This window comes from Eretmochelys imbricata, chromosome 11, assembly GCF_965152235.1.
Source record: "Eretmochelys imbricata isolate rEreImb1 chromosome 11, rEreImb1.hap1, whole genome shotgun sequence".
In the NCBI taxonomy this organism is placed as follows: domain Eukaryota; kingdom Metazoa; phylum Chordata; order Testudines; family Cheloniidae; genus Eretmochelys; species Eretmochelys imbricata.
The window spans coordinates 1,209,413-1,233,317 of NC_135582.1; the positions used below are offsets into that span (position 1 = coordinate 1,209,413).

The 23,905-nt window shown below is 58.3% G+C and overlaps 1 protein-coding gene across 1 annotated transcript; it reads right to left on the bottom strand.

Annotated features, from left to right (window-relative positions):
* Nucleotides 1–1,301: 1,301 nt before the first annotated feature.
* On the bottom strand, nt 1,302–22,067 carry LOC144272346 (dnaJ homolog subfamily B member 2-like). Its single transcript, XM_077830347.1, has 9 exons — nt 22,003–22,067; nt 14,660–14,769; nt 9,617–9,670; nt 8,144–8,260; nt 5,887–6,003; nt 5,263–5,373; nt 4,519–4,624; nt 2,634–2,704; nt 1,302–1,914 (listed from the first exon to the last, which is right to left on the bottom strand). The coding sequence occupies exons 1-9, from the start codon at nt 22,065–22,067 to the stop codon at nt 1,376–1,378; spliced, it is 1,290 nt and encodes a 429-aa protein (XP_077686473.1). The 3' UTR covers nt 1,302–1,375.
* Between the last annotated feature and the right edge of the window lie 1,838 nt (nt 22,068–23,905).

Below are 23,905 nucleotides of genomic sequence, written 5' to 3' on the forward strand. Positions count from 1 at the left end.
CATTTATTCCTACCCTTTGTTTCCTGTCTTTTAGCCAGTTATCAGTCCAGGAGAGAACCTTCCCTCTTACCCCATGACAGCTCACTTTGCTGAAGAGCCTTTGGTGAGGGACCTTGTCAAAGGCTTTCTGAAAGTCCAAGTACCCTATAGCCACTGGATCCCCCTTGTCCATGTTTGTTGAGCCCTCAGAAAATTCTAATGGCTCGGTGAGGCCTGATCTCCCTTACAAACGTCGTGTTGACTCTGCCCCAACTTATGTTTGGGGAGTGGGATGCTCCACACGTGACCCATGGCTAGAAGTGGGACCCCCAGTCAGCAGGTGAGCGGCTCTACCTGCCTCTTCCTGGGGGATGGGAGAGGGTATTGGAGGCAGAGCAGCTCTCTAGCCCCCTCACAGAGTTCCTCTCCACTGCCTGGGCTCTCCTGGGTGGGGTCTTGTTCTGGAACGCACACGGGCTTGCTTTGGTGCCTCTTGTGCACAGGAGAGAGGGGGCAGCAGGAAGCCTTGCCAGGGACTGGCTGTAGCTCTGTGTGCTGATGGACAGATCGTGCTCGCAGCTGGACTCATCTCGCACGCAGCAGGCGGGGTCTCGGGCTTTCCGCCCTCCCTGGGGGAAAGGATCCCCCAGCTTGGTCCATCTGCCTGCTGGCAGCTTTCCCTGCTATTCAGAAGGAGCGTCTCCCTGGTTACTTTCACTCTGCTATTCCCACTGCTCCCCTTGTACAGTGCTAACACTAGCGGGGTTCCTCCTCCAGCTCTGTGGAGCCAGCTCTCACGTCCACCCTGCTCTCCTCTGGCCAAGCTGCAGGTTTGGCTCCTTTAGTGTCTCCACATAAGTCAATTGCTCCAGCCCCTCGATCATTTTTGTTGCTCTTCTCTGACCCCTTCCATCTGCTCCCAGGACTAATGCTGCTAGCCAGGGTCCCACAGCACACCCTTCTGACACCGGTTTCCAGGGCGTAGCTGAGAAAAGCCTCTCACCTGGGCAAGCAGATCACAGATGCCCCTCAGCAAGGGGCATGCAGCTGAACCCCAAGCCCCCGGAGGGGACTAACCAATGCGCCTTCTCTTGCCCTGGGACTATGGTCCTCCCAAAGCGCTGCGCCTCCACCCTGGACAGATGGTCCCAGAGAAAGAGATGGGGAGCGCCAAACAGCCCCAGGGCCACGGGGCCCCGAGCAGCTCCCTGGGCAATGGGGCTGGAGACCAGGCAGACCCTGGCCCGGCGGGCTTTGCTCTCGCCCTGCCTGAGTGGCTCCTGACTCAGAGAATGATAAAGACGCAGGCTCAGAGCGCAGATGTTGACCTTTACTAGCCACTGCCTGGTGCAGTCCCAGCGGATCTCCGTGTGCTGAGGGCTCCCCGTGGCCACCGTCACAGGAGGACACACACGACCGATTCCATCTCGTCGGGAGCAGACTCGATCTCGGCAAGCGCTGACTTGAGGTCGCTGAGCGTGAACCGGCTCTTGTCCGGCATCGACTCGCTCTCGTCTGGCACCAACCCGCCCCCCGTGGCTCCAGGAATGCTCCCCACCTTCTGCAGCTCGGCCGCCCTCTCCTCCCCCTCCTTTGCGCTGTCTCCTCCGCCGGGGCTCTCTGCTCCCTTGGCCCGGCTCTGAGGCGCCAGGGCAGCGCCCGCCTCCTCGCTGGCCCCCTTGCGGGCCCGCCGCGTATTGACCCGTCTCTTCTTGGAGCCGCGGGCGTCCACTCGATGCTGCCCCATGTCCTCCAGCTCCGACAGGCTGTAGGCCATGGCCCGGTGCAGATCTTTGTCCTCCTCTTCGGGGAGCACATAGGAGGAGGCCGTGCTTGGGGGGCGCTGCGGGGTGGGGGAGTCAGACGCAGAGCTCAGGATGTCGTGCTGTTCCTGGCGGTGCAGCCCTACCTGAGGCTCCACACTGTTGGCTACGTCTGTAAGAAAAGCACCCGAACCAGAGTAACGGGAGAGGGACCCGGCCAGAGCGTCCCCAGGACCCGGGGCCAGCCCCCAGCCAGGGAAGCAGGGGCCCAGATTCAGTGTCCAGATGGGCCTCAGCTCCTTGCCCCAGTGTGGCACTGCAGGTTCTGGTAGGAGGGATCCACGGCCCCAGAGAGCGAATTCCTCTGTGCTCAGACGGGCACAGTGTGGGCAAGTGGAGTTCCCCACAGCCCCTGCCCAGAACCCTCCACCCCACCTCCAGCTGGGGGAGCTCCCTGGCGCCCCTCTGCTGACACTGCCAATAAGGGGCCAGTTAGCCCCAGGTGCGAGGGACAATGTCCCCCAGGGCCAACGGCCGAGGGGAGATTGCCTGTCTGGCAGCACCAGGTGGGGATGCAGCGTCGGACCATGTCCCAGGAGCCCCGTCTCTGCATCGGGCGCTCCCCTCTCCCGCAGACGCTCCCGACGCCCGCCTGCTCACCCAGCATTGGGCGGGGCTAGCCCGGGCTACTTACTGAACTGCTCTGGTTCCCATTTTCTGCACCAGGCAGAGTCTACATTCCAGGCCCCTGTGGGCTAAGTTCCCTCTCCCGTCAGACCCCCCCCAGTCTCCCTGGTAATTGCACCGGCCAGGGCAGGCACACAGCGTGGCCTCACAAGTTACCGGCCCTGCGCAACCCCCATCCGGAGGCCCAGAAGCTCTGCTCCTCACCATTCACCTCTGTAGCTTTCAGCTCTCCGTCCTCCTCGATTTCCACCCGCTCCTGGCCGTTCTCGATGATCCTGGGGAACAGAGGAGGGGGTGCTATATGCGTGGAGATGACCATTTCTATTCCTGATATTACCACTGTGGTGCATTTGCAACAAGTCTTGCACAAAGTGTCTCATGTCCGGTGTCAATGGAAACACTATAATCTATCGAGTGCGATTATCCTGGTGAAATCCACCTGTCAGATTTGTATCGGAAGTGAGGAATATGGGCTGTGTATCTCCAGCCGGTGTTTTGTTTGTGGGTGATGCCCCCAGATGGGTTTACAGCAGGGCCAGACAGCTGTGTGTTCATGGCCCATCAAGGACACTCGGCTCACAACGGGCTGTTGAAGACACACATCCTGCCCCGTAAGCCTTTCCTGAAGACCCCTCAGAGAGAAGATGGGCAGTGGCAGCCCCTGGGAGTCAGCAAGCCACGTGAGGGATGTGATCTGCCCATGTGCCCCTGGACTCCATCTTGGGCAGTAACTTTCCATGCATCAGGGCTGTGGGCTTTGTTTGGGACAGGACATTTCCACGCACACGGCAAAGGATATAAAAGACCCCTGAGACATCTCCATGTTGCCTCTTTCCTGCCCTAGTTCTATGGACTGTGGATTTACAACTCAAAGGAGCATCTTGAACGTAGACCGAAGACCTGCCAATCTATGGGAAGGTGCCAGAGAGACTTTGCAAGCGAGCCATCTGTTGCATCGCTGCTACAGCCCTGTCTAAGGACTTTGCCATCACTTGTCCGTATATGATCTGTTACCCATTTGTAACTCTCTGCTTTTCTTTCCTGAATAAACCATTCGTTAGCTCACTAAGGATGGGCTGGCAGGGTGATACGTGGGTAAGATCTGAGATTCATACTGATCTGGGGTAAGTGTCTGGCCCTTTGGGATTAGTAGAAACTCACATACAGGGAAATGGGTTTTCAATCATCCCTCGCTACATGGGACCGGGTAGTCTGGCTGGGAGCCAAGGGCCGGACTGCCTAGAGGGGACTGGTGGGGAGGGCTCGATGCAGCGCTTTCGTTACGGGCCTGGGGCATCTAGTTACAGAGCAAACCACCAGCTCCGGGGAGTGTCTGCCCTGAGCGTGGCATTGTCAGTGTGGCACATCCCGGGCACAGAGCATATGGGTCCAGCAGAGAGGAAACTCACTCCTCCTCCCCATTTCCCACCCACACGGCCCGCTCTAAGAGACACCCACACACCTGCTTCCCCTCCCCCCCGCACACCCTTCGCTTGTACATTGCCGCAGGCCCCCTGGATCCCGGATTCTCTGAGCACGTGAGCACTTTGCCCCATGCCCCAGGCGGTGGGAACCCCAAGGAAAGGAAACCCGCCAGCCCTGGCCACACACACTCAGCAGGTGGGGAGGCTGCTGCTACCCCTGGGCACCCAGCACTGCCTCCCACCTCGCAAAGTGCGCAGCTGTGAGCATACTGTGCCCCGTTCCCTCAGGGCCGTGCCCCATGGGAGCTCACACGTTCCACGCACCCGGAAGCTGCTGCACCCTCCCTCCGTCCCCCAGCCCTCCAGAGCATGAGACAATGGCACTGGGAATGCATCCAGAGTCAGGGTCATTTGTGTGACTCCAGGGATTGCTGGGCTCCCCCTCACCCTGCAGGAGCTCAGCTCAGGTTCACTCCTGAGACGGGGCAGGGAGCTACTGCTGAAAGCAGGACACCAGCCTGGCTGGCCCCATGGAGGGCTCTGGCATGGTGGGTGGTGGGACACGGGACTGGGGGCTCCATGATCTGGTCCCCTGGAGCAGCTGCCGTGTTGCTGGGAGACAGGCTAGCTTGGCCACTGGCCAGTCCGCGCTGGCTCCTCCCTACCTCTTCGTGGTGATGCGTTTGCCGTTGACGAAGGTGGTGGAGGTGGAAACTGAGCGGAAGCCAATTCCGGGGTCGGTGCCAGGGCTGAAGGACGAGGAGAAGAAATCTGAAAAACAGGGTGACAACCTCACAGCAGGAGCCCCCAGCCTGGGCCAGGCACTGGGGAGCCCCGCGGGATCACAGGGGGTCCTTGGCCGGGTGTGAGAGGGTGACGGGGTGGTAATGGGTCAGCCAGGGGATGCACTGCAGGGCGGGTGTGAAACTGGGATAGGAAATATCTGTCTAGGAGTCGCAGGGCGAGAGTGTCGTTTGGGCCGGGCTGGGCAGGGGAGCTGGAGCCGAGGGGAGGAGGTTTGGGCCGGGCCGGGCAGGGGAATGGAGGCATGGGGAGGAGGTTTGGGCCGGGCAGGGGATCCGGAGTTAGGGGGAGGAGGTTTGGGCTGGATGGGGAGCTGGAGCTAAGGGGAGGAGGTTTGGGCCGGGCCGGGCAGGGGAGTTGGAGCCGAGGGGAGAAGGTTTGGGCTGGGCTGGGCAGGGGAGCTGGAGCCGAGGGGAGAAGGTTTGGGCTGGGCAGGGCAGGGGAATGGCGCTAGATGTGCAGGGCTCAGACAGGGCCAGGACTCAGAGGAAGGACGGGGGGAGAAGCTGAGGACAATGGGGCTGGGCTACAATTTGGAGCCAGAGGAAGAATCCGTGGCGACGGGGAGCCCGAAGCTGGTCTGCTGGCACCCCCTGCCCCCTTACCTGACTGCTCTGGAAAGGCGTAGGAGCAGAAGGAGTAGGCAACAGAGGGGCCCCCCCGTCCGTGGCCCCGGGGCCCTCCGGCATGCAGATCTGAGAACAGGCCCACGTCATCTGGAAAGCAGGACATGGGTGGGTAATTCGGCCCGGTAGCTAACGGGAAGGGCAGCGGGAGGGGTCACCGCCACTAGGGGGCTCTCCGGGGGGGCCGTGATGGGAGCACAGCCTGGAACTCTGCCCCCGCCCGCCAAGGACAGACACAACAGAGCCACCCAAACCCATAGCATGGAGCTGCTGGGACTTCTGCTGCAGGCCACGCTCCAGCCCTGGGGCTCCTGCCCCCATCCACGGAGAGCCCAGGCTCTGTGGGGCAGGGGCCTTGCTTCGGTGCTCTTGAAGATTTGGGGCACTGTGTCAGTACTAATATCACGCTCCAGCAGGCATGAGCCAGGTAGGGTTGAATGGCGGCCGAGTGCGGCTGGGAGATGGCTGCACTGCTCCTCCTCCCAGCAATGGGGCGGGCGCAGCAGGCTGGCGCAGGGGGTCATTTCATTCAAGGATTGCAAGGCCAGAAGGGACCATCGCCCAACCCCCTGCATAGCCCAGAGATGCCCGTGTCACACCCACCGCTCCCCGCTGGGCTGCAGAGTCTCCTGGAGCCGCCCCGTCTTGGACTGAAGACACTGAGCGAGATCCCTGGGTGAGCTGGCCCCAGGGCTAGTTCCCCGCACCGTTTGCACCTTCCTTGCTAGTCTGAATCTACCTCACTTCCCCCCTTGCCGTGGATCCCCCTCTGCCTTTGGGGGCAGGACCACAGAGGCCTCTGAGAGCTGAGCTCTTGGTCCCATGTAGGTACTTCTCTTCCAGGGACTTGAGGGGCTGTTCAGAGTCGCTGATGGTGTGAAAACTAAGGTCCATTGTGGTCATCCAGGACCATCAAATCTTCTGTCTGGTGCTAACTCCACAGGGGAGCTGGGCTCTTCCCCCCCAAGAATCTAAGCCAGCTGGGAGCTGGGTCTGTCAGAGCCCTCTCTCCTCCTCCCTGCTCAGCTCCAAGCGCCATTTGTCCTGCAGCTCTCTGGTCTGTACAGTCCAGGGCTGGCTTGCAGGCATGTAGTGTGCCAGAGGGGGCCTGCAGCCCGGAGATAGCCCTCAGCAAGAGGGACTGCTAAGGCCGACGGAGACACGCCCTGCGCTGTGGGGCCAGGAGCTGATACTTACTCTGGCTGAGCGAGAGGGTAAAGCAGCCCTGCCGTGCACAGCCCAAGCGCACACGGAAACGTGCCCACACATGGCTGTGAAAGGCTCCGACGCTGCACAGGGCCCGTGGGTTACGTCCTGGCGCCCTTGTCGAGGTTATGCCATGGACGTTCTGAGGGCAGGAGCGGGTACAAAGCTGAGCCTGTTCCGGGAGGACTCTGGGTGCAGGGCACGGGCTGAGAACTGAACGCCAAAGCCGTGTTTGTCTGCGTCTCTGGGATGCGGCTGAGGGGCAGGTTCGGGCAGTCCCAAGAGGCATTACTGCTGGCTAGGGGTGGGGAGAAGGCACCTGCTCCTGAGAAGGGAATGGGGCAGGGAAAGGAGATGGCCATGGATTGATGGCTCCAAGGTGAGAAGGGGGTTTGGGGGTGCAGGATTTGGCTGCCTGAAATCTCTCAGCTCACAATGATTTGCTGACTAATTTCTTCCCGGCACAGTGGCGTTTATCTAGGGCGACATACAGAGCAGCACAGACAGGAACAAAGCAAGGTCCCTGCCTGGAGGCGCTTCTAATATGATCTGCACAAGCAGGATAGAGCATCGGCTCGGAGTGGGGACAAGTGGGGGGACCACACAGGGAAGGGGTGAAACAAGGGGTGGGATCTGAGTTACTACAGAAAATTCTTTCCTGGGTATCTGGCTGGTGAATCTTGCCCATATGCTCAGGGTTTCAGCTGATCCCATATTTGGGGTCGGGAAGGAATTTTCCTCCAGGGCAGATTGGAAGAGGCCCTGGAAGTTTTTCGCCTTCCTCTGTAGCATGGGGCACGGGTCACTTGCTGGAGGATTCTCTGCTCCTTGAAGTCTTTAAACCACGATTTGAGGACTTCAGTAGCTCAGACATAGGTGAGAGGTTTCTCGCAGGAGTGGGTGGGTGAGATTCTGTGGCCTGCGTTGTGCAGGAGGTCAGACGAGATGATCATAATGGTCCCTTCTGACTTTAGTATCTATGAATCTATGAATCTACAAGGGGAAGTGCTGAATGGTTGTGTGGGGCCATGGGGGGTGACCAGAGGCCGTGAGCATCCTACCGGGGCTACAGGGAATGTACAGCCTGAGCAGTGACCGGGGCCATGGCCTGGGCTGGGCCGCGGCCCAGCTCCGCGGTGGAACATGAACCGGAGGAAATGAGCCCTGTCTCCTGTCTCTCTGTACCGGAGCCTGATCTCGCCAACGACCCACAGCAACGATGCCTGGGGGCTCTGCCACTGGCCCTCAGCACCGTGGGGTGGGAGAATTACTGAGCCAGACCTTTCTGCCTGGTAACATGAGTCCTGGTTTGGTGCTGGACCCAAGCCATGAGTCACCTGGAGCCTGGCAGGGTGAAATCTCAGGGTGGGAGGGTGTCACACCCACTCCTGTGGAGAGTCCAGTCACCCCGGGCTCTCCCGAGGGGGCGTGACACTCGGGGCTGGGCCAGGGCGAGATCCATCGGGGCTGAAGGGATGAGCTCCCCCCCTGGCTGTTCCAGCAGCGCTCCCAGGTCTGGCTGTATTCCAGCTGACAGGACCTGCGCAGGCAGGACATCAGGCCCCCAGCTCACGCCCCCAGGGCAGCAGATGGGCCGTGGGGACGGCTGGGCCCACCTCACCTCAGGAGGAGGCCAGACTGGGCTAATGCTCACCAAAGAAGTCGGCGAAAGGATCCCGGCCCCCAAAGAACTCTCTGAAGACCTCGTCTGCGCCGCGGAAGGTGAAGGTGAAGCCCGGAGCTCCGGCACCACCCCGGGGATCCCCGGTCCCTGGGGGAAAAGCAGACGCTGGCCATTACAAACCTGCCTTCCCAGGGAAGGAGAACAGGAGGTCATTGGGGGCTGGCAAGGCTGGAATCCCCAGAGCTCTGTAGCCAGACGGAAAGACCTTCACCCAGAACTGTGGCCTCTGGACACTATGGATCTCAGGATGCAATGCCTTTGGTGTCCGAGGCAGTTCCCATGGGGATCTCTGGTTGGGAGAGCTTCCCTGACCATACATAGGGTCAGCCCAGCCCTTAACGCCCATGGGGAGAATCTCCCAGGGGGTCTGGAGCCACCCGCCCTGCCCCCACACTCCGCTGTCTGAGCACCAGTGTCTCCGAGGAGGCTGGTGGGGCTGGGCCCAGCTCCAGGAGGAATTAAGTGACTCCACTAAATTCGCACCAGGTAAGGGAGAGCTCAGATTTTTTCTGTGTGCCCCACTAAAATGGTAGCTGCGGTCTCAGGACCATGCTGTACCTCGGGAGGCTTTTTCAGAGGAATGGCTGGGGCAGGGCACCAAGAGTGCTGTGACGAGGTGGGACTGTTCTTAATGTTTCCTCTGAATATTGTAGGGGTGCCTCAGTTTCCCCTAGGCATTTCTTAAGTCTCTAGGGGGTGTAATTGTTGCAGAGCAAAGGGCCTGGGTACATAAATGGGTGACACTCTGTCTCCTGGCAACTGATGGCCTGGGCCGTTCCCTCTGCAAGATGAGAGCTAAAGGGTTGGAGAACAAAGGAATCCGGTGCCCAGGAAAGGGACAAAGCCCAGAGGAGGAGGAGCTGGAGGGGGAGTCAGTTTGGGGCTGGCTGGGGACATGGAGTGAAGGGCAGACGGGCTTGTCTGGCTCACTGCCCCCTAAAATGGACCCAGCTGAGGGGTCCTGTTCTCTGTACCTACAAACTCTGTGTTAGACCATGTTCCTGTCGTCTAATAAACCTCTGTTTTACTGGCTGGCTGAGAGTCCCGTCTGACTGCGGAGCTGGGGTGCAGGACCCTCTGGCTTCCCCAGGACCCTGCCTGGGCGGACTCGCTGTGGGAAGCGCACGGAGGGGCAGAGGAGGCTGAATGCTCCGAGGTCAGACCCAGGAAGGTGGAAGCCAGGTGAGCTGTGTGTCCTGCAGACAGGCTGCTCCCCGAGAGGAGACTTCCCCAGAGTCCTGCCTGGCTTCATAGGGAGCAGTTCCAGAGCATCGCCCGGGGACTCCGTGACAGGTGCTTCATGCCCAGCCAGGAAGGAGGCCCCCTAAGCCAGGGCGTGCATACAGACCCCGGGCTGGAGAACCGCACCCACGGATAGACCAGTCCCTTGGAATCCAGTGCTGGTCCGCGGGAAAGGCCACTTCTCTTGAGTGGGTCACTCACCTGCCCCCGTGAGCCCGTCCTTGCCGTAGCGGTCGTAGAGGTCGCGCTTGCTCTCTGGAAAGAAGAAGGAGCGAGAGGTCACCCAGCCCATCTTCAGCCGAGTGCGGGTCTCATTGCAGACACAGTGGCCCTTTCACCAGGCTGACCCTCAGCCCCAGCAAAGGGCCAGAGGGTGCCTGCCCGCAAATGGGGAAGCAGCCAGAGGAACAGACATGGGACTGCCACAGGCTCGCCTGGGCCAGCGCCTATGTCAGGGCTCCCTGCCCATCTAGTAAGGGACGGGAGAGCAGGTTTCCAGAGGATCCCCAGGGGGCTGCAGAAACAGTGATCAGTTCTCAACTTCACCTGGGGAGGGCCTGCTCCTCTGACCTGTGTGACCCCGGAGTCCGTGGCTTGGGGCAGCGAGGCAGCCTTGGCATCAAGGGAGCCATGCAGGCCTGTGAGGCGGTGAGCACACCAGGCAGAACCCAGACTGGCAGCGGAGGGAACCGGTGAACACACCAAGCAGAACCCAGACTGGCAGAGGAGGTGTGACGAAGTGGGACTGTTCTTAATATTTCCTCTGAATACTGTAGGGGTGCATCAGTTTCCCCTAGGCATTTCTTAAGTCTCTGGGGGGTGGAATAAGTGGGTGTAATTGTTGCAGAGCAAAGGGCCAGGGTACATAAATGGCCAACGCTCTGTCTCCTGGCAACTGATGGCCTGGCTCTTCCCCCCTGCAAGGTGAGAGCTAAAGGGTTGGAGAACAAAGAAATCCGGTGACCTCCTGGCCCGGGAAAGGGACAAAGCCCAGAGGAGGAGTGGCTGGAGAGTTTCAGTTTGGGGCTGGGGACATGGAGTGAAGTGCAGACGGGGTTGTCTGGCTCACTGCCCCCCAAAATGGACCCCGCTGAGGAGTCCTGTTCTCTGTACCTACAAGCTCTGTGTTAGACTGTCTAATAAACCTTCTGTTTTGCTGGCTGGCTGAGAGTCCCATCTGACTGCGGAGTTGGGGTGCAGGACCCTCTGGCCCCCCCAGGACCCCGCCTGGGCGGACTCGCTGTGGGAAGCGCACGGAGGGGCAGAGGATGCTGAATGCTCCGAGGTCAGACCCAGGAAGGTGGAAGCCGGGTGAGCTGTGTGTCCTGGGGACAGTCTGCTCACAGAAAGGAGACTTCCCCAGAGTCCTGCCTGGCTTCATAGGGAGCAGTTCCAGAGCATCGCCCAGGGACGCCGGGACAGGAGGGAGCTGACAGGCTGTTGGGTGAGCAAAAGGCGGGACAGTTTGGGTAGTGCCAAGTACCAGCCAGGGATGAGGCTGGGCTGTGGAACAGACGGGCTGGTGATGCTGAGAGAAGATGGCAGCACACACGGGCATGACCATCACGGGAGAACCCACAGGTACACGCTGCCACCCCGCAGGACTGTAGAACGAGACCAGTCTCCCAGCCCCGGTGCTCGGTGCGTGTGGGGAAGTTAAATGTCCCGATCTCTGCCGGGGAATGAAATCACCAAACAGCCAAATGACGCTGGCGTTCCTGTGCTTGCAGGCCACCTCCTGCCCAGAACATGGCGACTCCCGCCCGGGCCTGCTTTGGAGAGCTCCAGGGCAAACCCCAGGGGACTCGGAGCTGCACAATAGGAACCATCCGGGGACTGGGCTATGTCTGCACTGAAACCGCTGCCCCACGTCAGTGCAGACACGGCGGGGGGCTCCCTTTGCCGTCACTAACCCACCATCCCGGAGGCGACAGCAAGGTTGACGGAAGAACTTCCATCGGCCAGCGCTGGCAACCCGGAGGGTGAGCTCGGCACAGCGACGTCTCTCCGGGGGGTGGATTTTTCACATGCTGACCTCAGTTTTCAGTGGAGACCAGCCTGGGGATTCTGAAGAAGGGTTAATGGGGCTTCATCCCAGCTCAGCCCAAAGACAGCTAACGAGGGACTTGGCAGCTATGGGGAGGATGCGGCTGCTGGGAAGGGACAGGGATTTAGGGTGTGCCAGGGCTGTGACTAGGGCACAAGGGGAGAAGATGGAGGCTGACTATCCGGAAGCAGCTCCTGTCTGAGGGAGGGGCTGGGCTCTGGAACTGTCCCCAGGGCGAGGGGTGGGAGCCCCCACCTTTGGGGCATTACATGTGGGCATGTTCAGAGGGGAGCAATCCTGCACCTCAGGGGTCATCACAGGGCTCCAGGCTCCCAGCCCCTGCTCAGCATGGGATCAGGGGCACCACAGTAGCCAGACGGAATCCTGCATGGGACTCCTGGGCCGGGGGCAGAGAGGAGGCAGGAGGCATTGCTCCAGCAGGCTTCCCTTCTACCGTCCCAGCCTGGCAAATGGCACCTTGCCCCGTCCTAGGGGCGGCAGCTGCGCAGGAGAGGCGATGGCAGAGGGAGAGCCCCGGGACGGCTGAGGGCCCAGCTGGAGCAGCGGGCGACGGTAGATTACGGAGTCTCTGTTGAGTGCCTGTGTTGAAATGTGGGCAGCCTGGTGCAGGAGCTTGGCTGGCCCGGGGCAGCCCGTTGTGCTGCATTGCAGGCAGCTGCCCCGCCGGGGCCAGGCAGTGGACACCTCACTGAAGGGCCATCACTGACAGCCGTCAAGCTGCCATCGCCTCGGACTGACTGGTCCACACCCACAGCCTGGGTCGGCCCAGCGAGATGGAGTTAAGCCAGTCTCAGCCCCGGCGTAGGATCAACGGTAGAACGATTCCATTGACCCAGCTCCCGCCCCTCGGGGGACGGGTGTGGATTTACACAGCGATGGGAAACCCCCTTCTGTGGCGATAGCAAGTGTCCATGCTACAGCCGTTTCGCTGCGGCATTTATAGGGGGGAGCTGGCCGAGCCCCCCAGGACAATGGCCTTTCTACACAGGGGCCGCAAAGGGAGGGCAAGCCTGCCTGGTGGAGCTGGATCTTCCCAGCCTGTGCACACGGTGCAGAGCCCCGGGCCCGCTGTGGGTGCGGGGTCTGGCTCTGTGCAGGGGGTTCACCCCAGCAGCAAAGGGCTTGGGGAGAGAGCGGGGACGCTGTCCAGCCGGAAACGCTGATGAACCTCAGATTAGCTCAGCCCAGGGCAGCGGGTGTCTCACGGCTTTCGTAGTTTTTAGGGATCTGTGACTCTCGAAGGCTCTAAGGCTGACGTCACTGGGGTTAGGAACCTCGCCTGCACCGTCTGGGTTCTTTGCTTTCCTGCCACGTTGTCCCCAAGGGGCTGAATGGGAAGGCCAGAGTGCCCGCAGCCCCCGTGGAGCTCGGCGGGAGGGCAGATGAGCACTGGGGGGGTTCTCGGCGGGAGGGCAGATGAGCACTGGGGGGGTTCTCGGCGGGAGGGCAGATGAGCACTGGGGGGGTTCTCGGCGGGAGGGCAGATGAGCACTGGGGGGGTTCTCGGCGGGAGGGCAGATGAGCACTGGGGGGTTCCGGAGGGCTCAGACATGGATTTTGAGGTCTAGGATGGCTGGACAGTGGTGGGAAGAAGCTGGATGAGAGGTCTGGGCCCTGGAGTGCGCCCTTTAGACCCATAGCTAGAACTGGTGACTAGACTCTCCCCAGGCCCTGCAGGCTTGGAAGCACCTGGCAGCCAGCGACTGGGGCGGCTGGTGAGAGGACAACGGCACACTGGGCCACTGGGTAACACAGTTGTCCCGTCTACGGGTGAGACACACAGCGCTGGGAGCAACCCAGCGGGCAACAGAGAGAGCAAACCCTTCTTCCAAGCGCAGCAAGAGGACGTGAGAGCCTGCTCTGACCCATGGCCACCCTGCCCTGTGCAGGGAGTGTGCCCCCACTGCCTGGACCCACACTGAGCCCGCAGGGAGGGGAGACGCCGGCCCCCACTGCCTGGACCCACACTGAGCCCAGAGGGAGGGGAGACGCCGGCCCCCACTGCCTGGACCCACACTGAGCCCGCAGGGAGGGGAGACGCCGGCCCCCACTGCCAGGACCCACACTGAGCCCAGAGGGAGGGGAGACGCCAGCCCCCACTGCCCGGACCCACACTGAGCCCGCTGGGAGGGGAGACGCCGGCCCCCACTGCCAGGACCCACACTGAGCCCGGAGGGAGGGGAGACGCCGGCCCCCACTGCCAGGACCCACACTGAGCCCAGAGGGAGGGGAGACGCCGGCCCCCACTGCCCGGACCCACACTGAGCCCGCTGGGAGGGGAGACGCCGGCCCCCACTGCCAGGACCCACACTGAGCCCGGAGGGAGGGGAGACGCCGGCTGTCACGGAGTCCCTGGGCGATGCTCTGGAACTGCTCCCCATGAAGCCAGTCAGGACTCTGGGGCAGTCGCCTTTCTGTGAGCAGCCTGTCTGCAGGACACACAGCTCACCCGGCTTCCACCTTCCTGGGTCTGACCTCGGAGCATTCAGCATCCTCTGCCCCTCCGTGCGCTTCCCACAGCCAGTCTGCTCAGGCAGGGCTCCTGGGGAAGCCAGAGGGTCCTGCCCCCCAACTCCGCAGTCAGACGGGACTCTCAGCCAGCCAGTAAAACAGAGGTTTATTAGATGACAGGAACATGGTCTAAAACAGAGCTTGCAGGTGCAGAGAACAGGACCCCTCAGCTGGGTCCATTTTGGGGGGCAGTGAGCCAGACAACACGTCTGCCCTTCACTCCATGTCCCAGCCAGCCCCAAACTGAAACTCTCTCCAGCCCCTCCTCCTCTGGGCTTTGTCCCTTTCCCGGGCCAGGAGGTCACCTGATTCCTTTGTTCTCCAACACTTTAGCTCTCACCTTGCAGGGGGGAAGAGCCCAGGCCATCAGTTGCCAGGAAACAGGGTGTCGGCCATTCTCTGTGTCCAGACTCCTGCACACACATGCCCTCTAGGGCTCTGCAATGATCATACACCCTTACCCCACCACCTAGACACCCAAGAACTGCCCAGGGGAAACCGAGGCACCCCCACACCACTCGGAGGAAACATCAAGAACAGTCCCACTTCGTCACACCGGCCCCCTCTGCCAGGACCCACACTGAGCCCGCAGGGAGGGGAGATGCCAACCCCCACTGCCAGGACCCACACTGAGCCCGCAGGGAGGGGAGACGCCGGCCCCTTACTGTCCGACAGCACTTCGTAGGCCTCCGCGATCTCTTTGAACTTCCGCTCGGCGTGTTCCTTGTTCCCCGGGTTCTTATCCGGATGCCATTTCAGTGCCGCCTTCCTGTACCTGCACAGGTCCAGAGAGACAGCAGTAAGCAGTGATCCCTGAGTGTGCTGGTCACCAGGGGCTGCGCCCTGTCGAATCATCCCCTTGTCCCCTACTTCCCCAAAGCTCTGCTCCACCAGAAAGCAGGGCTGGATCTTCCTAGAGAGCCGGGTTCGGCTCTGGAGATGCCCCGGCAAGCGCAGCAGTGCCCCGGTCCCTTAGGCTGCCCCACATCTCCAGTCAGGCCTTGCCCAGCCTGATCCGTGCGTCCGGATCAACCCCATGGACGTCACCTCTGCTCCATTTGGACACGGGGGAAGACTTTCTTCCTGCTGTGACTCCTCACGGGATCCAGAGTGGCTACCGAACACACTTGCCCCACCCCCTGCGCCCCCCTGCCCCGAGGCCCCGCCCCTGCCCAGCCTCTTCTCTGAGGCCCCGCCTCCTGCTCACACCATTCGTCCTCCCTCCATCGCTCACTCTCCCCCACCCTCCACCACTTTAACAGGGCTGGGATCGGGAGTGGGTGAGGGCTCTGGAAGGAGGGACAGGCTCCAGGATGGGGCCACAAATGAGGGGTTCAGGATGTGGGAGGGGGCTCCGGGCTGGAGAGGGGGTTGGGGTGCAGGCTCTGGGAATCATAGAATCATAGAATATCAGGGTTGGAAGGGACCCCTGAAGGTCATCTAGTCCAACCCCCTGCTCGAAGCAGGACCAATTCCCAGTTAAATCATCCCAGCCAGGGCTTTGTCAAGCCTGACCTTAAAAACTTCCAAGGAAGGAGATTCCACCACCTCCCTAGGCAACGCATTCCAGTGTTTCACCACCCTCTTAGTGAAAAAGTTTTTCCTAATATCCAATCTAAACCTCCCCCACTGCAACTTGAGGCCATTACTCCTCGTTCTGTCATCTGCTACCATTGAGAACAGTCTAGAGCCATCCTCTTTGGAACCCCCTTTCAGGTAGTTGAAAGCAGCTATCAAATCCCCCCTCATTCTTCTCTTCTGCAGGCTAAACAATCCCAGTTCCCTCAGCCTCTCCTCATAAGTCATGTGTTCTAGACCCCTAATCATTTTTGTTGCCCTTCGCTGGACTCTCTCCAATTTATCCACATCCTTCTTGTAGTGTGGGGCCCAAAACTGGACACAGTACTCCAGATGAGGCCTCACCAATGTCGAATAGAGGGGGACGATCACGTCCCTCGATCTGCTCGCTATGCCCCTACTTATACATCCCAAAATGCCATTGGCCTTCTTGGCAACAAGGGCACACTGCTGACTCATATCCAGCTTCTCGTCCACTGTCACCCCTAGGTCCTTTTCCGCAGAACTGCTGCCAAGCCACTCGGTCCCTAGTCTGTAGCGGTGCATTGGATTCTTCCGTCCTAAGTGCAGGACCCTGCACTTATCCTTATTGAACCTCATCAGATTTCTTTTGGCCCAATCCTCCAATTTGTCTAGGTCCTTCTGTATCCTATCCCTCCCCTCCAGCGTATCTACCACTCCTCCCAGTTTAGTATCGTCCGCAAATTTGCTGAGAGTGCAATCCACACCATCCTCCAGATCATTTATGAAGATATTGAACAAAACCGGCCCCAGGACCGACCCCTGGGGCACTCCACTTGACACCGGCTGCCAACTAGACATGGAGCCATTGATCACTACCCGTTGAGCCCGACAATCTAGCCAGCTTTCTACCCACCCTATAGTGCATTCATCCAGCCCATACTTCCTTAACTTGCTGACAAGAATACTGTGGGAGACCGTGTCAAAAGCTTTGCTAAAGTCAAGAAACAATACATCCACTGCTTTCCCTTCATCCACAGAACCAGTAATCTCATGATAAAAGGCGATTAGATTAGTCAGGCATGACCTTCCCTTGGTGAATCCATGCTGGCTGTTCCTGATCACTTTCCTCTCATGCAAGTACTTCAAGATTGATTCTTTGAGGACCTGCTCCATGATTTTTCCAGGGACTGAGGTGAGGCTGACTGGCCTGTAGTTCCCAGGATCCTCCTTCTTCCCTTTTTTAAAGATTGGCACTACATTAGCCTTTTTCCTAAGGGAGGGAGTTTGGGTGTGGGAGGGGGCTCAGGGCTGGGGCAGGGGGTTGGGGTGGGGGCTCTGGGAGGGAGTTTGGGTGTGGGAGAGGGCTCAGGGCTGGGGCAGGGGTTGGGGTGTGGGGGGGGGTCAGGGCTGGGGTTGGGGTGTGGGAAGGGCCTCAGGGCTGGGGCAGGGGGTTCGGAGTGCAGGCTCTGGTCAGGCAGTGCTTACCTCAGGCGGCTCCCAGGAGCAGCTGATACGTCCAGTTCCTAGACGTAGGGGCAGCCAGGGGGCTCTGCGTGCTGCCTGCACCCGAAGGCACTGCCCCTGCAGCGTCCATTGGCCACAGTTCCCAGCCAATGGGAGCTGCAGAGCCGGTGCTCAGGGCGGGGGCAGCGCACAGAGCCTCCCTGGCCACCTTTGCACCTACGGGCCACAGAGATATGCCACTGCTTCCAGGAGGTGTGTGGAGCTAGGGCAGGCAGGGAGCCTGCCTTAGCCCTGCTGCACCGCCGACCGGACTTTTAACGGCCCAGTCAGCAGTGCTGGTCAGAGACACCAGGGTGCTTCCTGGCTCGGGGGGCAGGCAGTGTCTCCTGGCTATGACTCCCTGCTCTGGACATGTTTCCCGCCCTGGGGTTTGTTCGGACAAGCTGCCCTTTGATGGTGGTCGTGGGTTTTTCCCTGAAGTGCCAGGAGGGGCACAAGCACCCTTTAAGGCAGTAGTTCTCAAACTTCTTTGATTGCACCCCCCTTCTTTGTGTCTGTAGGTGTTTATATCCCCCACCCCACCACATCAGTACATATACCGATAAACCAAATCAATATGCGATTCTCACTAACTATTAAAACCCGTAAGGCATTGGCTCAGACAGAGCCACTGAAGTAGAGAGTCATGGAAATGTTACTCCTGCTTAGGGGCATCACACTGTTGTCACTAGTGTGCTGGGGGCTTTTTGGAGCAGATCAATTCCCTCCTGGGCTGGGTGATTGAGACCAATCCGGAGGGTTCCCTTCTACCTGGAGCCGAGATTGGTCTTTGTTTTTGATGTAAGCTAGGGCAGAAAAGGCTGTTTCATATTAGCAGGTAGATGTGAAAGGAATTAAGAGATTCATTGCAGCTTCGGGTAACACTGGATACCCCGGCGATTGATGGCCAGAACTCACTTAGTGGGGTGGAAGCAAATATTGTCTTCAGTGATGGGTCACTTGACAAGGTTGTCAAACCCGGTCATATTGATCGAGAGTCAAATCCTCAAAACATTTCTGAAAGGAGCTATTGAGCCTGCGAGATGACAAGCCGTGATTGGTTTTACTGTTTCAAGTTCAAGCTCGTTCTCCTCCCAAAACTCTGCCAACACTGGAAACATTTCTGCCATCCCATCTTCCAGGCGCTCCTTCCAGTGAGTACATTTCTTCAAGAAGTCGTCAATTTTATCATTTAATAGCAGAAGGTTCAAGGTGGTACCTTGAAGTGAAACATTCAGCTCCTCAGAAATGTCTGCTAAATATGCTAGGTTTGAAAGCCATTTGGAATCAGACAGAAGTTCTGCATAAGGTGAGCCGGCATCAAGAAGGAACAAGTGGAGTTCATCTATCAGCTCAAATACACGCATCAGGATCTTTTCTCAAGATAGCCCCCAGATTTCTCCTGTTCTGACCCCATCTCTACATAAACTTGAGAACAATCTCAAGTTCAGGGAACAAGACTTAACAAAGTTCACTATTTTGATTGCAGTTAGCAGAACACAATGAAGTTCTGGTTCGAGTGTCTTGGAAGCCAGAGTTTCCCTGCGTGTACATACTGTGTGAAAATAACATGCGGCACCAATCCCCAAACTTGCTTTTACTCCAACTTTTCCCCCCATAGCACGGGCCCCATCTGTACATACACCAACTCAGCATAACCACTCCAGTCCTTCTTCATGCATGAAGTTGTCAAGATTGCAAAATACTTCTTGTCCCATTGTCTCTCCTTGAAGAGAATTGCAAAATAATAAATCTTCTTACAGCTTCCTGTTGCAGCAGTAACTGACGTACACAAGCAGCTGAGCTGGATTAGAGATGCCTGTAGACCCATCGAGTTGTAAGGCGTATTTGGGGCTATGTTTAAACCATTTGATCAGCTGAACCTTTATGTTGTTAGCAATATCATCAGTGCGACATGCCACTGTATCATTGGACAACGGAAGAGCTAGAAGTGGAGTTGCAAATTTGTCACTGTGCATAATGCAACACATTGCTACTGCGACCGGAGAATGATGATTCGCCCACTGTGTGGGGCTTTTTTACATTTAACAGTTAGGTAGGAAACTGTGGGAAGCCATTTGTGCTTTTTCTGGGGTTGGTTGGTTGTTCATAACATCCCATCAACCTTTAAGGTCTCATTCTTTCCGCTGGAAATGCATTGTTGGCTTATCGGCATGCGTGGCGTGTTTAGGCTGCAGATGCTGCTGCAGCTTTACGAGTTTTAAGCTATCTTGTGCAAGCTCTTCAGAGCACAGAACACGCCGTGGGTGCGCCACATTTCCAATCAGCAAGTGGGGGAGCCGTATTGTGTGTATTCATAGAATCATAGAATCATAGAATATCAGGGTTGGAAGGGACCCCTGAAGGTCATCTAGTCCAACCCCCTGCTCGAAGCAGGACCAATTCCCAGTTAAATCATCCCAGCCAGGGCTTTGTCAAGCCTGACTTTAAAAACTTCCAAGGAAGGAGATTCCACCACCTCCCTAGGCAATGCATTCCAGTGTTTCACCACCCTCCTAGTGAAAAAGTTTTTCCTAATATCCAATCTAAACCTCCCCCACTGGGGAGGTTTATTCCTCTCGGTATTTCCTCCACTTGACTTTATGCCATGTGTAGTGAGGCGGATTGGCCGCCCACAGACCCGGAGGGCAAGGGACCCCTCACTAAACCCTGGTGGGTGGAGCCACACCTCGCTCAACCCTCCCACCAGAAGTCAGTGGGCGGGACTAGAAGTATAAAAGGTGTGCCAGAGAACTCAGTTGGGAGGCAGTCGCCGGAGAAGTCAGACGCCTCCTGTGAGCTCCTGAGCCGGGAGGCTGCTGCAGACAATGAGGGAGCCGAGGACTGGCCAGGGCCATTTACAGACCCTCTTCCCCAACGACTAGGACGACCCTCTCCCGAGGCAGCTACGCCCAGAGGGGGAGCTGGGAAGTGGCCCAGGGCTAGCCGACTCTGAGTCAGCATGTTACAGTCAGGATCCCCGTGACCCAGCGCCAGACCGCTCTCCCACTGCTAGGGCCCTGGGCCAGGACGCAGTGGAGTGGGTGGGCCTACATCCCCCTGCCACCCCCAGCCGTGGGGGGCAGCCTCCCCCTCCCTTAGGCAAGACGCCTGCACTTGTTGGCCCCCCGCCAGATCTAGGGGGCCTGACTGTTTGCTGCCCAGCCTGTGGGCCAGCCTGAGCCAGAGACTCTTCACTGCCCTGCCCTGACCAGGGGCTGGGCTCTGTAACCATGTTTGTCATTCGGCCCCGATCACAGACCTGCACCCACATCTCCCGACACCCGCTGATTCCCCACGCCGGGCAACCCCCGGAGACACAGTGGGGTGGATTGGCCACCCACAGACTTGGAGAGAGAGGGGCCACGCCCCCAACGGACAACACATGTCACAGCCTTATCTGTACCACGCTTCACTGTTTGTGTGGCTCGCTTCTCAATATCTCCCACCCGCAGCGGGGCTTCACTTGGATCTGTTTTGGCTTCTTTGTTTTTCACTTGAGCTGGTTTTTTTGTTTTGTTCTTTTCTGTTGCACGAATGAGCCAACGATCCATTGTAATAACAGCACAAGTAAAACTGTGCTTGTGGTCCATGCTTACAACGAAATGTGCACAGCACCTCACAGCAAACGGATTAACATACCGATGGCAACAACTTCGTATAATGCTGTGCAAGCTTAACAGAAATCCGTCAAAACGCACAGGGCCTTCTAGAGTAGCATTTCTCAAACTGCGGGTCCTGACCCAAAAGGGGTCGCAACCCAATTGTAGGGGGGTCGCGGTATTGCCACCCTTACTTCTGCACAGCCTTCAGAGCTGAGTGGTGGGAGAGCGGCAGCTGCTGGCCAGGCATCCAGCTCTGAAGGCAGCGCCCCGCCAGCCGCAGCGTAGAAGTCAGGGTGGCATGGAACATACAACTGTAGGAACACAGCCGCGAAACTGGCTCGTTACCCCCTGACCAACCTGCAAAAAATGTGTGATTTCTCCGCGATTTAAGTAGACGCCTGTTGATTGCTGTGGGCAAAATGTGCGCAGTAAGGGTTTGTTTGTTTTTTCCCTAAAGCTTCTCACACAAGCCAAAACAGCCCCCCAGTTTGAGAACCTCTGCTTTAAGGAATGACAATAACTCTGCCATGCTACGGCACCCCAGCAGGGACCAGGGATGGTTTGTGCTGGACACCACGGGAGGATCTGCCCAGGAAGGAGGGCCCTCTCCCCTCAAACACGTATCGGTCTCCTCACGTGGCTTTCTACGACCCCAGGCCACGGTAATGATGGGATCTCAGGGCCCAGCGTGGCGGTGAGCTAATGGTGGCTAGGTGGAACCACAGCCCTGCTGCAGAGGGCCTTGCCTGCTCCCGCTGACGGGTGTTTGGACCCTGATTTCAGGAGCAGCAGGCTCGAGGTCAAAGGCAGGGCTCCCATGGTAACTCCAACTGCAGGGGGTCTGGTCACCTTTGCCCTCCCATCGCCCTCCCTGTCTCTATCACAGCTCAGTGGGGAAAGAGCAGCCCCTAACGGGATACCTAGGCACAGCACAGGGTACTACAGGGGAGCCAGCTCCCAGCCACTCCTTCCCCACCACGTGTCCCGGCTCACACCACACACTGGCAGACACCCCCTCTCCACCTCCACCGCCCTCCTGGCCCTGCAGCCACCTCAGCATCGATTCCTAGATTCCAAGGCCCGTTGGGACCATCTAGTCTGAGCCCTGCAGGGCACAGGCCGAGAACTGCCCCCTTTCCCGACAGGGCGGCATGGTCCCTGTAGCGAAGACTGTATGTCCATGGTTCTGTTACGTGACGGTGGGACTCAGTGCTGCCTTCTTCCTTTGTGGGCCACAGAGCTCGCTAGACGCCCTAAGTCCGGAGCCCCTGGGGGACAGCGCGGGCAAGCACAGAGGAACGGTGCCATCGGGATGTGTGGGGACGGGGCTGCAGTTGCTCCAAGGAAGCGGGACTTACGCCTTCTTTATGTCGTTAGAGGAGGCGCTGCGGGGAATGCCCAGGGCTTCATAGTACTCCACCATGGCGGGTGGGGTCCTGTGCCGAGGCCAGCAGGGAATCTAGGGGGGAAAGGCAATGAATGGCACTGAGAAGAACGGCCAGCCTGCAGGTCCCAGAGTGAGCCACCACCTCACTCAGACCTGCTGCAGCCCGTACCTCACGTTGAGCAGACGACCTCGGCCAGATCCCTCTGTTCTCTCTTACCCGCACCATCCTAACCGAGCCTGTATGGTCCGTCTGTCCCAAGTCCTTGTCCATCTGTCCAGCTCACACAGGTTCTGACCTCAACCCAGCCACTGTTCAGAAATCCACCTGTGACTCTCTCACCCCCCTGCCGCTCGGTGCAGCCCCCGAATGGCACCTCTCACTGATACGCCCCACCACGCCCCTCTGCACTGTCCTCCCAACTCTGCAGCGTTATTACAGTATGTTAGAGCAAATCACAGTGTCCGAGACACTGCACCAGGGTGTATAAACCTCAGCCACACTGACAGTGAGAGGGTAAAAGGAAGGGCCAATTAGCCCTTAATTAAGGGTTAGATCCAGCTGGAGAGAACCAGCCTGGCTGGTTCCTATAAAGGAAGGACTGAGGGCCATGGGGTGGGGAGTCCTAGTTCTCTCTCCAGGACAGGAACCCAAAGACCTAACTGTGCTCCAGTTAGGACTAAATCAAGAATTGCCTCTCCCCTTGTGGGTTCCAGGACCAGCTGCTCCAAGAAGCAGTCATTTAAAGAGTCTTGACACTTTATCTCTGCATCCCGTCCTGAGGTGACATGTTCTCAGTCAATATGGAGATAGTTGAAATCCCGCATTATTATTTTTTTAAAATTTTTATAGACTCTCTAATCTCCCTGAGCATTTCACAGTCACTATCACCATCCTGGTCAGTTGGTCTGTAATATATCCCTACTGCTATATTCTTATTATTTGAGCATGGAATTACTATCCATAGAGATTCTGTGGTACAGTTTGGTTCAGTTAAGATTTTTACTTCATTTGATTCTACACTTTCACATATAGTGCCACTCCCCCACCAGCACGACCTGTTCTGTCCTATATTTTGTACCCGGGTATCACTGTGTCCCATTGATTATCCTCATTCCACCAAGTTTCTGTGATGCCTATTATATCAGTATCTTCATTTAATACGAGGCACTCTAGTTCACCCATCTTATTTAGACTTCTAGCACTGGTATATAAGCACTTAAAAAAACTTGTCACTTTTTAGCTGTCTGCCATTACATGATGCCATTACATTACATCCCCTCCTGAACAGGGAGCTGCAGCCTCCCCAGAGCCACAGTGAGAGGGGATGGTCCTTTCCCAATGCCTTGATGCCTTGGCACATGCAGCCCCCAATCACAGTGGCCAACTCCTAGGGTTTGCAGGGTGTCCCACACTCATTTGCTGCCCATTCCCTCCCCTAGGCCTCTCTCAGCCCTGCTTCCTGCCAGCTTTGCCTCCTGTTGAGTCCCTGGCTCTCAGGTCACACTGGCCTGTGTCTGTCCAGGATCTCCTGCCCATAACTCCAGCTCACTGTATATCGTCCATCCCTCCACATCCTTCTCGCTCAAACACTTTCCTGATCCAGCCTTTCTCCTGCAGGATTCTCTCTCTCCTCCACATGGGCCCTTTTCTTTGTGTCCTCTCTATTCCTCACCCCTCCCCAGTATTTCCGGGGTGTGTGTGTGTTGCTGTCAGCCTGGTTGACTCAGCTTCCCTCCAGGCCCCATTGTGCAGCAGCGCTAGCCACAGACCCTCCAGGCCTATCTCCCTGCCCGCAAGGCAGAGCTAACAGTTATTCCAAGGAAGGGACAGCGAGTGGAAGGATTGGGAGTGGCTTGGTCTCAGATTCCGGTTG